Genomic DNA, 13,245 nt, shown 5'->3' on the forward strand with positions numbered 1-13,245 from the left:
CCTCTATTAATGGGGTATAACCTGGATTGATTTTTTTAAGATTTTTTCCCCTATAGTGTCCCATATTTTGGTCTCTCTCTCTCTCTCTCTTTTTTTTTTTTCTATTTTCTGGGAAGTTTTCTTGGCGTTGTCTTTAAACCATTCTACAGAATTTATTTAGACAATAATATTTTTAACTTCCAAGAGCTTGTTCTTATTTTCTGTTCCTTTTTCAAAAGAGTTGGCTTAAGACTAAATATTAAAAAAACTAAGGTCATGGCATCTGGCCACATTACTGCATTGCAGATAGAAGGGGAAAAGGTGGAAGTAGTGAGACATTTCCTCTTCTTGGGTTCCAAAATCACTGGGGACGATGACTGTAGCCATGAAATCAGAAGACGATTGCTTCTTGGCAAGAAAGCCATGACAAACCTAGATAGTGTGTTGAAAAGCAGAGACATTACTCTACCAACAAAGATCCAGATAGTCAAGGCCATGGTTTTCCCAGTGGTCACGTATGGTTGTGAGAACTGGACCATAAAGAAGACAGAATGCTGAAGAATTGAGCCTTCGAACTGTGGTGCTGGAGAAGACTCCTGAAAGTCCCTTGGACAGCAAGGGGATCAAACCAGTCAATCTTAAGGGAGATCAACCCTAAATATTTACTGGGAGGACTGATGCTGAAGCTGAAGCTCCAGTATTTTGGTCATCTGATGTGAACAAACGACTCATTGGGAAAGTACCTGATGCTAGAAAGATTTAGGGCAGAAGGAGAGGAGATTGTCAGTGGATGAGATGGCTGGACGGCATCACTGATGCAATGAACATGAACTTGGGCAAACTCTGGGCGATGGTAAGGCCTGGCATGCTGCAGCCCATGGGGTCGAAAAGAGTCGGACATGACTGGGCGACTGAACAACAACAATGCATGTTCCAATTTTATTACATTAATTTTTAGAAAGTTTGGATGAATGCCTCAAAAGTTTCTATGTGTCATCATTGTGTTTGTGCCTAGATTTTATGATATAATTTGGGCCACTCGGGCCTTTCTTGGTTTTATCCAGTTCTTACCTGTGCTCTCTTTAGATAAAGGTAAACATTTTCAAATAAGGGAAGTATTAGTGAAGGTAAATATTTTATGAATACATTTTAAGAGAATGTAAGATACCAGATATCTTACATGCATACGGATAATGCATATTAATACTATGAATAAAAGTACAGCTTCATTCAGTTTGAATAAGGACATTGTTATTTGGGAATGTCCCCTTTATGGTCCCTGCTACTCAAGAGGAGATTCTAAATGCCCGGGTGGGGTTCTCCTGAGTGGTTTGTTGGAACTTATCTCCACAATTTTTTAAAAATTTATTTTTAATTGAAGGATAATTGATTTACAGTAGTGTGTTGGTTTCTACCAAACATCATCTGCATGTTTGTGAAGGGTCTGGGTGGGATTCTGGGTGAATTTAAGGGTTTCCCTGGTGGCTCAGTGGTAAAGAATCTGCCTGCCAATGCAGGAGATGCAGGTTTGACCCCTGAGTCTCAAATATCCCCTGGAGAAGGAAGTAGCAACCCACTCCAGTATTTTTGCCTGGGAAATCTCATGGATGGAGGAGCCTGGCCAACTACAGTCCATAGGGTTGCAAAAGAGTTTATCTTTTAACATCACTTGCCTTCACCTGGTTCAAATAAATGTGTGTGTATTTGTTCCTTTGCAGTGATAAGCAATAAAATGCCAATTAGTTTGGCAGTAAGAAGTGAACTAGTCAAGTGCAATCCCAATTGAGATCATTGTACCTTCAGTTTACAATTGAGGAGGCAGCTCTGAGAAGAAAATAACAATGGAAAAACAACTTTATATATCCTTAGAGACCCCAACCTGTCTTGCAGCCTTTAAGTTATGCTTCTTGCTTTTGACAGGTTACAATTACCTTCAAGAGTTTACTGCTATAGAAGGAGTGTTGTATTTCATTGTTATCCCATCTGCATTTTCTTTTTTGTTCACAGTGCGAGATGAGGACAGAAGCACGACGAAAAAATCTTCTGATTTTGATTTTGCATTACTTAACACAAGAAGGGTATGTTGCACTACAGATATTTACAGAGATGATTCCTCTCTTTCTCTGACCTCTGCCTTTCCAGATACACACTTTTAAAAGCAATTAATAACTGTATTTTTTTAGAGCAGTTTTCGATTTACTGAAAAACTGAGCAGAGATTTCTGGTATATGGGCGAGAACTCCCATATATCAGCAGTTCCCCACCCTGCCTAGTGACCCTGTTACAGCTTACTTCGATGGGTACGTTTATTGCACTTGGTGAGTTGATATTGATACATTATTATTGAAGTCTGTAGTTTACATCAGAGTTCACTTTGTGTCGTATAGTTCTACGAGTTTTGACAAAGGCATGAAGTCACATATCCACCCTTGTAGTATCATGCAGAACAGCTTCTCTGCTCTAAAAATCTCTTGTGCCCTACCTATCAATGCCCCTACCCCACCTCCAGCAACCCAGACACCTATTTTTATTGTCTCATTTGTCTAGATATTTTTCACATTGTGCGTTAAAAAAAATTGTATTAACAAAGCTACCCAGTTCATGGGATACTTGCCCTTTCCCAATCAGGTTTGAAGATGGTGTAGGCCTTTTAATGAGATTTCTGAAGTCCCATTGCTGGCACACAAAGACAGCTTTCTTACTCCTCAGTTTTCCTTCCTCAAAATAAAGGTTTTGCATTTACCTGGATGACTTGTACTCAACTCTCTTTCCTGAGGAAATTGGGAAGCATTTGTGTTTGGCCACCTACCTCATTTAAAAATGTGTGAGCATTGGAGAAGGAAATGGCAACCCACTCCAGTACTCCTGCCTGGAGAATTCCATGGACAGAGGAGCCTGGCGGGCTACAGTCCATGGGGTCACACAACTGTGCGACTAGGAAAAAAATGTGTGAGCACTTATAATGAAGACTGCTGGTATGCTGGGTCTGGGAGAGGAAGAGAGACAGCAAAGTATCTGAAGGGTCCTCTTTTTAATTTATTTTTTATTTTATTTTGGCTGTTGCACTGCACGGCATGTGGGATCTTAGTTCCCCAACAAGGGATCAAACCCTCGCCCCCTGCATTGGAAACTCAGAGTCTTAACCACTGGTCCACCAGGGAAGTTCCTGAAGACTACTGTTTAGAGTTTCCTTTCCTTTTAAAATTTTCAGCCTGGAAGAAAATATTCAGGTTTCAGGATTAATAGGGCTAAAAACTTTTGAGTTAAAGCAGTGGTTCTCAACCCAGAGAACCACTGAAAAGATATTTGACAACGTCTGGAGTCCTTCTGAGTGGTGTACCGGTATCTAGTGGGAAGAGGCCAGGATGCTGCTGAACGCCCTTCAGGTGCACAGGACAACCCCAAATGTCAATCACACCCTAATGGAGAAACCTTTCCTTAGAGCACAAAGAACCAGCCGGCTGCTTGTATTCTCCCAAAAGACTGAATGAGCATCTCTTCCTCCGATAAATGTTGTAGCTGTCCGTGAAATAGGAGATCTACTGTAGCTGAGAGTCTAGTAACCCTCGTGTTGAGGTAGGAAGGCAAGCTGGAGGGTAGGAGGTGGCTGGGACGGAAGTGAGAGCTGATGCTTGTTTCTCTGATCTGTGCCAGCAGCAGCTGTTTTAAATAAATCTAGCGCCCTCCCAAGGGGAATAACCATTCTAGAGACCTTGAGGACTTTTTCTTTTAAGCTCTAAGGGAAGTAGTATTAGGGTCCCCCTTTTACATTTGAAGAAATTGAGGCTTAGGGGCATCTAGCAACTTGCTGGAAGTCGCCTGGCTCTAAGTGGGGGCACTTTGCAGGCCTGTCTCACCCCCAAAGTCTTTCAGGATCTGATTCCTCTGCTCTGGTGTGGAAGACTTGTTTTTGTTTGAGGATTACCTCAGGAAAATAAAAATGTATGTGTGGCATATTTTTTGAGTTTAAAAAAAAATAGATGGGTTTTAAAAGTCAGAAAATGAAATCTCTGCAACTGTAGTGAAGCATTCTTTTGTTATTGAAAGATTTGAATTTTTATCGTGGAGGTTTTTTTTTTTTTTGGCCAAAATTTCAAAGGCATCCTTTTTGGTGATGGATTATAACACAGCATTTTTGAAAAAATTTTTATCTTATATTGGAGTATAGCCGATTAACAAAGTTGTGATAGTTTTAGGTGAGCATCGAAGGGGACTCAGCCCTATGTTATACATATCTCCAGTCTCCCCAAACTCCTCTCCCCTCCAGGGCACCACATAACACTGAGCAGAGTTCCATGTGCCATACAGTAGTTCCCTGTTGGTTATCCATTTTAAATATAGCAGTGTGTACATGTTCATCCCAAACTCCCAAATTATCCCTCTCCCCCTACCCGCTAGCAGCCATAAGTTTGTCCACTAAGTCGACAACAGCATTTAAAAATTCTTTTTGTTTACTTATTCATTTTTGGCTGCATTGGGTCTTTGTTGCTTTGGGAGGGCTTTCTCTAGTTGTGGCAAGCAGGGGCTCCTCTTTGTTACGATCCGTGGGCTTTTGACGAAAGTGGCTTCTCTTGTTGCAGAGGAGGCTTCAGTCGTTGCAGTACACGGGCCCAGTATTTGTGGTGCACAGGCTTTGTTGCTCCGTGGCACGTGGAATCTTCTGGAAGCAGGGTTCAAACCTGAGTCCCCTGCATTGGCAGGCAGATTCTTATCCCACTGTGCCACCAGGGAAGTCCCAGCAATTTTTTTTATTTTAACAGCACTTTTGAACAAACTTTGTTACTGAGTAATATGATTTCTCCCTGGACTAACCGCATTAGATCTTCAGTGACAAAATGTGGCCTTTCTTATAATACCTTACATCAAAATTTTGGAAATGGCCTTTTTTCTCATGGTAAACATGATGAACATGGTAAACATCACTGCAGATGGTGACTGCAGCCATGAAATTAAAAGACGCTTACTCCTTGGAAGGAAAGTTATGACCAACCTAGACACCATATTAAAAAGCATAGACATTACTTTGCCAACAAAGATCCATCTAGTCAAGGCTATGGTTTTTCCTGTGGTCATGTATGGATGTGAGAGTTGGACTGTGAAGAAAGCTGAGCACCGAAGAATTGATGCTTTAGAACTGTGGTGTTGGAGAAGACTCTTGAGAGTCCCTTGGACTGCAAGGAGATCCAACCAGTCCATCCTAGAGATCAGTTCTGGGTGTTCATTGGAAGGACTGATGTTGAAGCTGAAACTCCAATACTTTGGCCACCTGATGGGAAGAGCTGACTCATTTGAAAAGACCCTGGTGCTGGGAAAGATTGAAGGCAGGAGAAAGGGATGACAGAGGAAGAGATGGTTGGATGGCATCACCAACTAGGTGACGGACATGAGTTTGGGTAAACCCCAGGAGTTGGTGATGGACAGGGAGGCCTGGCATGCTGCAGTTCATGGGGTCGCAAAGGGTCGGACACGACTGAGCAACTGAACTGAACTGAAACATGATGAACTGCGTCATGTTTAACATTAGATCTTCATGTCATTGAAGATCTAATGTCAGTCCAGGGGAGAAGAGCAATTGACGAACCAGGCAGTCTGCATGTGGGCAGTGGGTTGCTCTGCACTTTTCACCGTTCATTGATGGAAAGCGCTTCCAAGGGCAGCATAGTGCCAAGTGTCTGCTCTAAAACCAGGGCTGGCGGGTTGGTGTGGTAGGAAGGGCTTGCAAGGTAGCAACACAGACTCAGGAGCCAGTATTGTTGTTGTTCAGTCGCTAAGTCATGTCCGACTCTTTGTCACCTATGGGCTGCAGCACGCCAGACTTCCCTGTCCTTCACTATCTCTGGAGTTTGCTCAAATTCATGTCCACTGAGTCAGTGATTCTATCCAACCATCTCATCCTCTGTCACTCCCTTCTCCTGATGCCCTCAATCTTTCCCAGCATCAGGGTCTTTTCCAGTGAGTCAGCTGTTCGCATCAGGTGGACAGAATATTGGAGCTTCAGCTTCAGCATCAATCCTTCCAATGAATATTCAGGGTTTATTTCCTTTAGGAATGACTGGATTGACTGGTTTGATCAACTTGTGTCCAACAGACTCTCAAGAACCTTCTCCAGCACCACAATTTGAAAGCATCAGTTCTTCAGTGCTCAGCCTTCTTTATTATCCAACTCTCACATCACAACTGAAAAAACCATGGCTCTGACTATAGGACCTTTGTCAGCAAAGCGATGTCTGCTTTTTAATACTCTGTCTAGGTTTGTCATAACTTTTCTTCCAGGAGCAAGCTTTTTTTAATTTCATGGCTTTAGTCACTGTCCGCAGTGATTTTGGAGCCCAAGAAAATAAAATATGCCACTGTTTCCACTTTTCCCCCATTTATTTGCCATGAAGTGATGGGAGCAGATGACATCATCTTGGTTTTTTGAATGTTGACTTTTAAGCCAGCTTTTTCACTCTCCTCTTTTACCTTCATCAAGAGGTTCTGCCTTGATGGAGGAGCCAATCTGCCTTGGTTCAAATGCCCACTCTACTCTTTGCTAACCAGTGACCTTGGGCAATCTACTTACTTTCTTTGTCCCTCAGTTCCCTTGCTTGTAAAATGGAGTAATGGAAGATAATGAGTGTCAGGCACATGTTTTATTATGAGGATTAAACATATGACTTGCTCAGAGTAGTGCCTGACAACACGTGAGCACATATGAGTCCTTGCTTACTTTTACTGTGGAGGAGGTACGAGCTGGATTTTATTCTTCTGATACACAACCTGGTTCAGCAAAGAACTTAAAGCAGTTAAAAATGTGGGTTTGGCCCACTTTTCATTATCTTTTGATAAAAATCTCAGCTCCATTCAAAAAACTCTGAGCTGAATTACCTTGAGACAGTGTTTTCTAAGCACCTGGAACTCTATAACAGTCATTCTGCAGAATGTTAATTGATATGACTTCAAATGAGCTTTAAGGTCAAGTAAGCTTGGCAAACATTGGGTTCAGTTTAGTTCAGTTCAGTCGCTCAGTCATGTCCAACTCTTTGTGACCCCATGAACAGCAGCCTCCCTGTCCATCACCAACTCCCAGAATTCACCCAAACCCATATCCATTGAGTCGGTGATGCCATCCAACCATCTTATCCTCTGTTGTCCCCTTCTCCTCCTGCCCTCAATCTTTGCCAGCATCAGGGTCTTTTCCAATGAGTCAGCTCTTCGCATGAGGTGGCCAAAGTATTGGAGTTTCAGCTTCAACATCAGACCTAGCAATGAACACCCAGGATTGATCTCCTTTAGGATGGACTGGTTGGATCTCCTTGCAGTTTGCAATCCAAGGGACTCTCAAGAGTCTTTTCCAACACCACAGTTCAAAAGCATCAATTCTTTGGTGCTCAGCTTTCTTTATAGTCCAACTCTCACATACATACATGACCACTGGAAAAACCATAGCCTTGAGTAGATGGACCTTTGTTGACAAAGTAATGTCTCTGCTTTTTAATATACTGTTTAGGTTGGTCATAACTTTCCTTCCAAGGAGTAAGCGTCTTTTAATTTCATGGCTGCAGTCACCATCTGCAGTGATGTTTACCATGTTCATCATGTTTACCATGAGAAAAAAGGCCATTTCCAAAATTTTGATGTAAGGTATTATAAGAAAGGCCACACTTTGTCATTGAAGATCTAATGTGGTCAGTCCAGGGAGAAATCAGTCCAGTGATTTTAGAGCCCAGAAAAATAAAGTCAGCCACTATTTCCATTGTTTCCCTGTCTGTTTGTCATGAAGTGATGGGACCGCATGCCATGATCTTAGTTTTCTGAATGTTGAGCTTTAAGCCAACTTTTTCACTCTCCTCTTTCATCAAGAGGATCTTTAGTTCTTCTTCACTTTCTGCCATAAGGGTGGTGTCATCTTCATATCTGAGGTTATTGATATTTCTGCTGGCAATCTTGATTCCAGCTTGTGCTTCTTCCAGCCCAGCGTTTCTCATGATGTACTCTGCATAGAAGTTAAATAAACAGGGTGACAATATACAGTGTTGACGTACTCCTTTTCCTATTTGGAACCAGTCTGTTGTTCCATGTCCAGTTCGAACTGTTGCTTCCTGACCTGCATACAGGTTTCTCAAGAGGCAGGTCAGGTGGTCTGGTATTCCCATCTCTTTCAGAATTTTCCACAGTTTATTGTGATCCACACAGTCAAAGGCTTTGGCTTAACAGGCTCCTTTATTTCCTGACTTCTCAGATCTTCTAATTTACATACAATGGGAATATATCTGTGCTAAAGTCACAGTATTCTGGGCTTTGCAAACCAATTTGGCCAAGGAACTGATTTTTCCTCAGGCCATCTTTAGGGACTAGTTTTTCATGGAACACCCTGAGAAATGCTGCCTTCACAGATTCACTGACCCTCATAGACCTGAACTCACCTTATAAGGCCCCAACATCAAGAGCTTTGTATTAATAGATGCTTGATAAGTGTTATTTGAGCAGCCATTAAGGAACTTACTAGCAGGTAGATGGGTGAAATAATTGGAAAGAAAGACACAGCAATTCACACAGGTAATTACTGTTTTTTTTTTTTTTTTTGTATTCTAGAAACTGTATCAGGAGAACTGTAAAAACAAAAAGACAAAAGTCACACAGCTATCCTTTCTCCTGCAGGTGCTATTACTGCCTCAAGAATCATCTGTTTACAAAGCATGCATATCCCCTTTCTGCCACGAGATGGCCTCTTGCATCTGTAATTGATAGAAGTTATGCTAAAGTTGATCATTTCCCGAGACCTGCTGGGAAAGGGAGAGATGAATGAATTATCAAGTTGAAAAATGTTTAAGGACATATTAGTGTCACTAAAGTAGACTTGCCTTAAATGAAAAGCTGAGAGGATTGATTTTTGTGTATTAAAATAAATAGAGAAAGCGTTGTAGGGAAGGCCATGTGAGCTGGTCTTGAAAGATGTATAAAATGTGGATAGACAGTTGTGATGGACAAGGACGTTTTAGACAGGGGCACAGAGCAAGCAGGGGCAGGGCATAAGTGAACCACTAGGTGAACAAAGAGCAGAGATCAAATGCATGAGGGAGAGTTAGTGAGAGCCGACGGTGAGGGGTCATGGCTGCCGTTCCTCTAGCTCCGCACGTGCACCTCCTCTGGCCCCAGTGCCTGTTACCAGCCTCTCCGGCATCTCTTCTACTGTGGCTTTCTCCTTACTGCTCACACCTCTTTTTAAAGTCCTGTCACTCTGTTGGTTAAGAATTTCCAGTAGCTCCTCCTACCAACTCTGTTAAATTCAGACCCCGTTCAAGCCCAAACAGTGGAATAGGAGCACATAGACATAGCTCTGCGTACTTCCCTGATGGTCCAGTGGTTAAGACCTTGTGCTCCCCGTGCAGGGGGTACGAGTTCAATCCCTGGTAGGGGAAGTATGATCCCACATTCCCCATGGAATGGCAAAAAAAAAAAAAAAAAATCCTGTTTTCCTGATCAACTAGTTTAGGAAATACGGGGCCTGCCATCATCTATTGTTATCATTTTTAAGCCCAAACTCTCTGATCCTGGAAAGTGTTCAGAATGTGATGTCAGGAAAGCAGTCTTTATATTCAGGCAGTCTCTAATGTATGTTCCCATCTTTTTTTTTTTTAAACAAGTATATGTATGTAAGTATATGTGTATTTAAGTCATTTTAAAAATGTTTGGAAAGAGAGAAAACATTAACATTGTCTCTGAGTAGTGCAATTTTCTTTTGATTTATCTATATTTTATAATTTTTTCTTAAATGAGCATGTATTACATCATACTAAACAAAAAATTATTAATAAAAATGGATTTAGTTTTTTCCTATGTAAAATGGGGATTAAGACAGAGGATAGAAGCCTGATGAGCCATTAAGGAGTATAGAAGCTGACTGACCTGATCAATTCACGTTTGCAAATTCTTTAAATTAAGCAAGGTACTTGAAATAGTCATGGCAACCTCTTTTAAGAAAGTTTAGTCCTCTAACTGATCTGAATCTGGAACACAGAAGGAAGCATGATAAAAAAAAGGAAAGTTTTCTCCTCTATATGTTCCCAGAGTTGAAATCAAAGAGAAAGAACTCTAACTGGAGTCCTCAATCTGAGGTCTTTGGATGAGTTCCTGAAATTATATGCTAATTTGTACGTATTTGCATGTTTTTCAGGAGAGAGTTTTTGGTTTTCAAAGAGGTTGAGGACTCAGATTAAAACCAGAGTTTTTCCACCTCCAGAGGATTGTGAGACAAGGAGCTTGCTTTTATTGCTAAGACCACTTAAGTCAGACAGCCTCTGACTGACCAGGTTAAAATGAGCGAGGGACCCCTGTTGCTGACACTACATGCATACAGAGGAAGCTGGTGGTATAATCTGTGACCAATGAAGAAATTATCAGAAACAATACATCCAAGTAGATGACACTTTCTTATACTAAATTTCCTTAGTGATGTCGATCAACAGATTTTTGGAATCCCCTTCAGAGCACGTGACATATTCTTTTCAGCTACTTCAATGATGGCAAGCCTTGCCTGTTGTGGTTAAACTGGGGTTTTATCACTTGTCAAATGTTACCTGAAATGAATACTAGTAAATAAAGAAGTAAGCAAGTTGGGCAAATAACCATCTTTGGCTAAACATGAATGAAAGTAAATTACAAGATATTTTCTTAGTTGATTTACTTATTTGACTTTTAAGTACTTCCAGTAGCATATTGGGCACCTACCGACCTGGGGAGTTCCTCTATCAGTATCCTGTCATTTTGCCTTTTCATACTGTTCATGGGGTTCTCAAGACAAGAATACTGAAGTGGTTTGCTATTCCCTTCTCCAGTGGACCACATTTTGTCAGAGTGAAAAAGTTGGCTTAAAGCTTAACATTCAGAAAACTAAGATCATGGCATCTGGTCCCATCACTTCATGGGAAATAGATGGGGAAACAGTGGAAGCAGTGTCAGACTTTATTTTTCTGGGCTCCAAAATCACTGCAGATGGTGATTGCAGCCATGAAATTAAAAGACGCTTGCTCCTTGGAAGGAAGTTATGACCAACCTAGATAACATATTGAAAAGCAGAGATATTACTTTGCCAGCAAAGGTCCGTCTAGTCAAGGCTATGGTTTTTCCAGTGGTCATGTATGGGTGTGCGAGTTGGACTATGAAGAAAGCTGAGCACTGAAGAATTGATGCTTTTGAACTGTGGTGTTGGAGAAGACTCTTGAGAGTCCCCTGGACTGCAAGGAAATCCAACCAGTCCATTCTGAAGGAGATCATCCTGGGTGTTCACTGGAAGGAATGATGCTAAAGCTGAAACTCCAGTACTTTGGCCACCTCATGCGAAGAGTTGACTCACTGGAAAAGACTCTGATGCTGGGAGGGATTGGGGGCAGGAGGAGAAGGGGACGACAGAGGATGAGACGGCTGGATGGCATTACTGACTCAATGGACGTGAGTTTCAGTCAACTCTGGGAGTTGGTGATAGACAGGGAGGCCTGGCATGCTGCAATTCATGGGGTTGCAAAGAGTCGGACACGACTGAGCGACGGAACTGAACTTAAGTTCTTCCAAAATGTCTTTTTAATTTTTATTTACGTGTTTACTTGGCCGTGCTCTGTCTTAGTTGTGGCCCCTGGAGGCTTCCATCTGAGTTGAGGCGTGTGGGGTCTTTCGCTGTGGCATGTGCACTCTTAGTTGCAGCGTGTGGGACCTAGTTCCCCGAGCAGGGATCGAACCCACGCCCCCTGCATTGGGAGTGCAGAGTCTTAGCTGCTGGACCACTGCGGAAGTCCCCAAAATGTTTTGAAAGACAGTGTTTGGATATACTTAACCTATGTGGTGGAGCTCTTTACTATACAGGCAAACCTTGTATGTTCTAGTTTTTGTTTAATGTACTCTTTAATATACGCTTACTATTTGTATTGAGTTTCTTTGGACTTTGCCTTTATTCTCTTTACCTAGAGTTAATTTTTTTCTTTCTTTTGTGAAATGTCCAGATATATTGATGCAGCCAATGCTTTGGAGCAAGAAACTAAAATGGGGTTACGACGCTTTCAAGTGTGTGACAACGTTGATCTTGAAACTATTTTGATGGAATATGAGAGCTATTATTTTGTAAAGTTTCAGAAATACCCCAAAATTGTCAAAAAGGCATCAGACACAGGTACGTGGCTATTTTCTAGAAGTAAGGTGCTGTCTCATCTTTAAGTTCTGTGTGTCTTCCTCATTTTATTCCCAGATAGAGGATGTCCTCCACCCTACACTGAAAGAATAGACCAGAAGGATTCTGTAGCCTCTTTTAGATCCAGTGCAGATGATTTAAACATGGTCGTCTGGACACTGATGTCCCTTTTTGTCATGTCGGCATTTGCTTGAGGACTGTATGGTTTAGGGCAATGAAAACAAAACCCCAGCGTGTCGCAGGTACTTTTTAGAAGATCAACATTACTTTCATTTCTTTAGAGATGGAAAGAGCTGTTGGAAGACAGTAAATGACAGAAGACTTTTTTCTTGTTGGGAAGACCTATTATCTATCTTGAAAATAACATGAAAATGAGTATTGGTGAGGCTAATAGCTCATGTATAGATAATGAAATGCTTCTGAAAGCCATCAATCCAGATAATGATCAATATAATGCAAAGACCCAGTATAGGTTAGCAGTCAAGGAGGCTGGCTGGAGGGAAGATCTAAAGTTAGGGCCCTGTGTTTTGTAGTGACATTGACTTAGAAGTCTGTAAGTGGGGGAAGTAATTATAAACCAAGGGAGATCATTGTCCTGTTTACAAGGCACTTGTTAAGCCACAGACTTTAACATTTCATGTAGGGACCAGGAAACCAAAAGGAACGTCAATTAAAAATAGCCAGGGCTGAATCACAGAGCTGGAAGGGGTCCGAGAGAGCAAGAGAGGTTTCATCTGCACTCTCTTCCAGTTCAGTGTTCATAGCTCTACATCCGTGGCTGGTTGATGGATCTGGGTTTTGACAGAAAAAAGCAGAGACTCCTAATCACTGGGCCACAGGACTGTTACTGACATGACTTGATTTTAATGCTAGTTCTAGCTTGGAACCACACTCTCCTGGGATATTGGGCACAGTGTCTTTAGTTTAAGGTAAACGGGCAGGGTTTGACTGAAGTGTTCCATTCTGGTGTCCCAGAAAGTGAAAGCAAAAGTGTTAGTTGCTCAGTTGTGTCCAGTTCTTTACAACCCCATGGACTGTAGCCCATTAGGCTCCTCTGTCCATGGAATTCTCCAGGCAAGAATACTGGAGTGGGTGGCCATTCCCTC

At 41.8% G+C, this 13,245-nt stretch overlaps 1 protein-coding gene across 3 annotated transcripts in view; it reads left to right on the forward strand.

Moving 5' to 3' along the window:
• KATNAL2 (katanin catalytic subunit A1 like 2) overlaps window positions 1-13,245 on the forward strand; it is a 111,072-nt gene that overhangs the window by 51,079 nt on the left and 46,748 nt on the right. For 2 of the 3 annotated variants that reach the window (XM_027526032.1, XM_027526033.1), the window contains exons 2-3: window positions 1,987-2,057; window positions 11,955-12,121. In XM_027526032.1, the coding sequence (XP_027381833.1) occupies window positions 1,987-2,057; window positions 11,955-12,121 (238 nt within the window). The remainder of the gene's footprint in view (window positions 1-1,986; window positions 2,058-11,954; window positions 12,122-13,245) is intronic. The other variant, XM_027526034.1, reaches the window with a different exon arrangement.

Source organism: Bos indicus x Bos taurus, chromosome 24 (genome assembly GCF_003369695.1).
Source record: "Bos indicus x Bos taurus breed Angus x Brahman F1 hybrid chromosome 24, Bos_hybrid_MaternalHap_v2.0, whole genome shotgun sequence".
Lineage (NCBI taxonomy): Eukaryota > Metazoa > Chordata > Mammalia > Artiodactyla > Bovidae > Bos > Bos indicus x Bos taurus.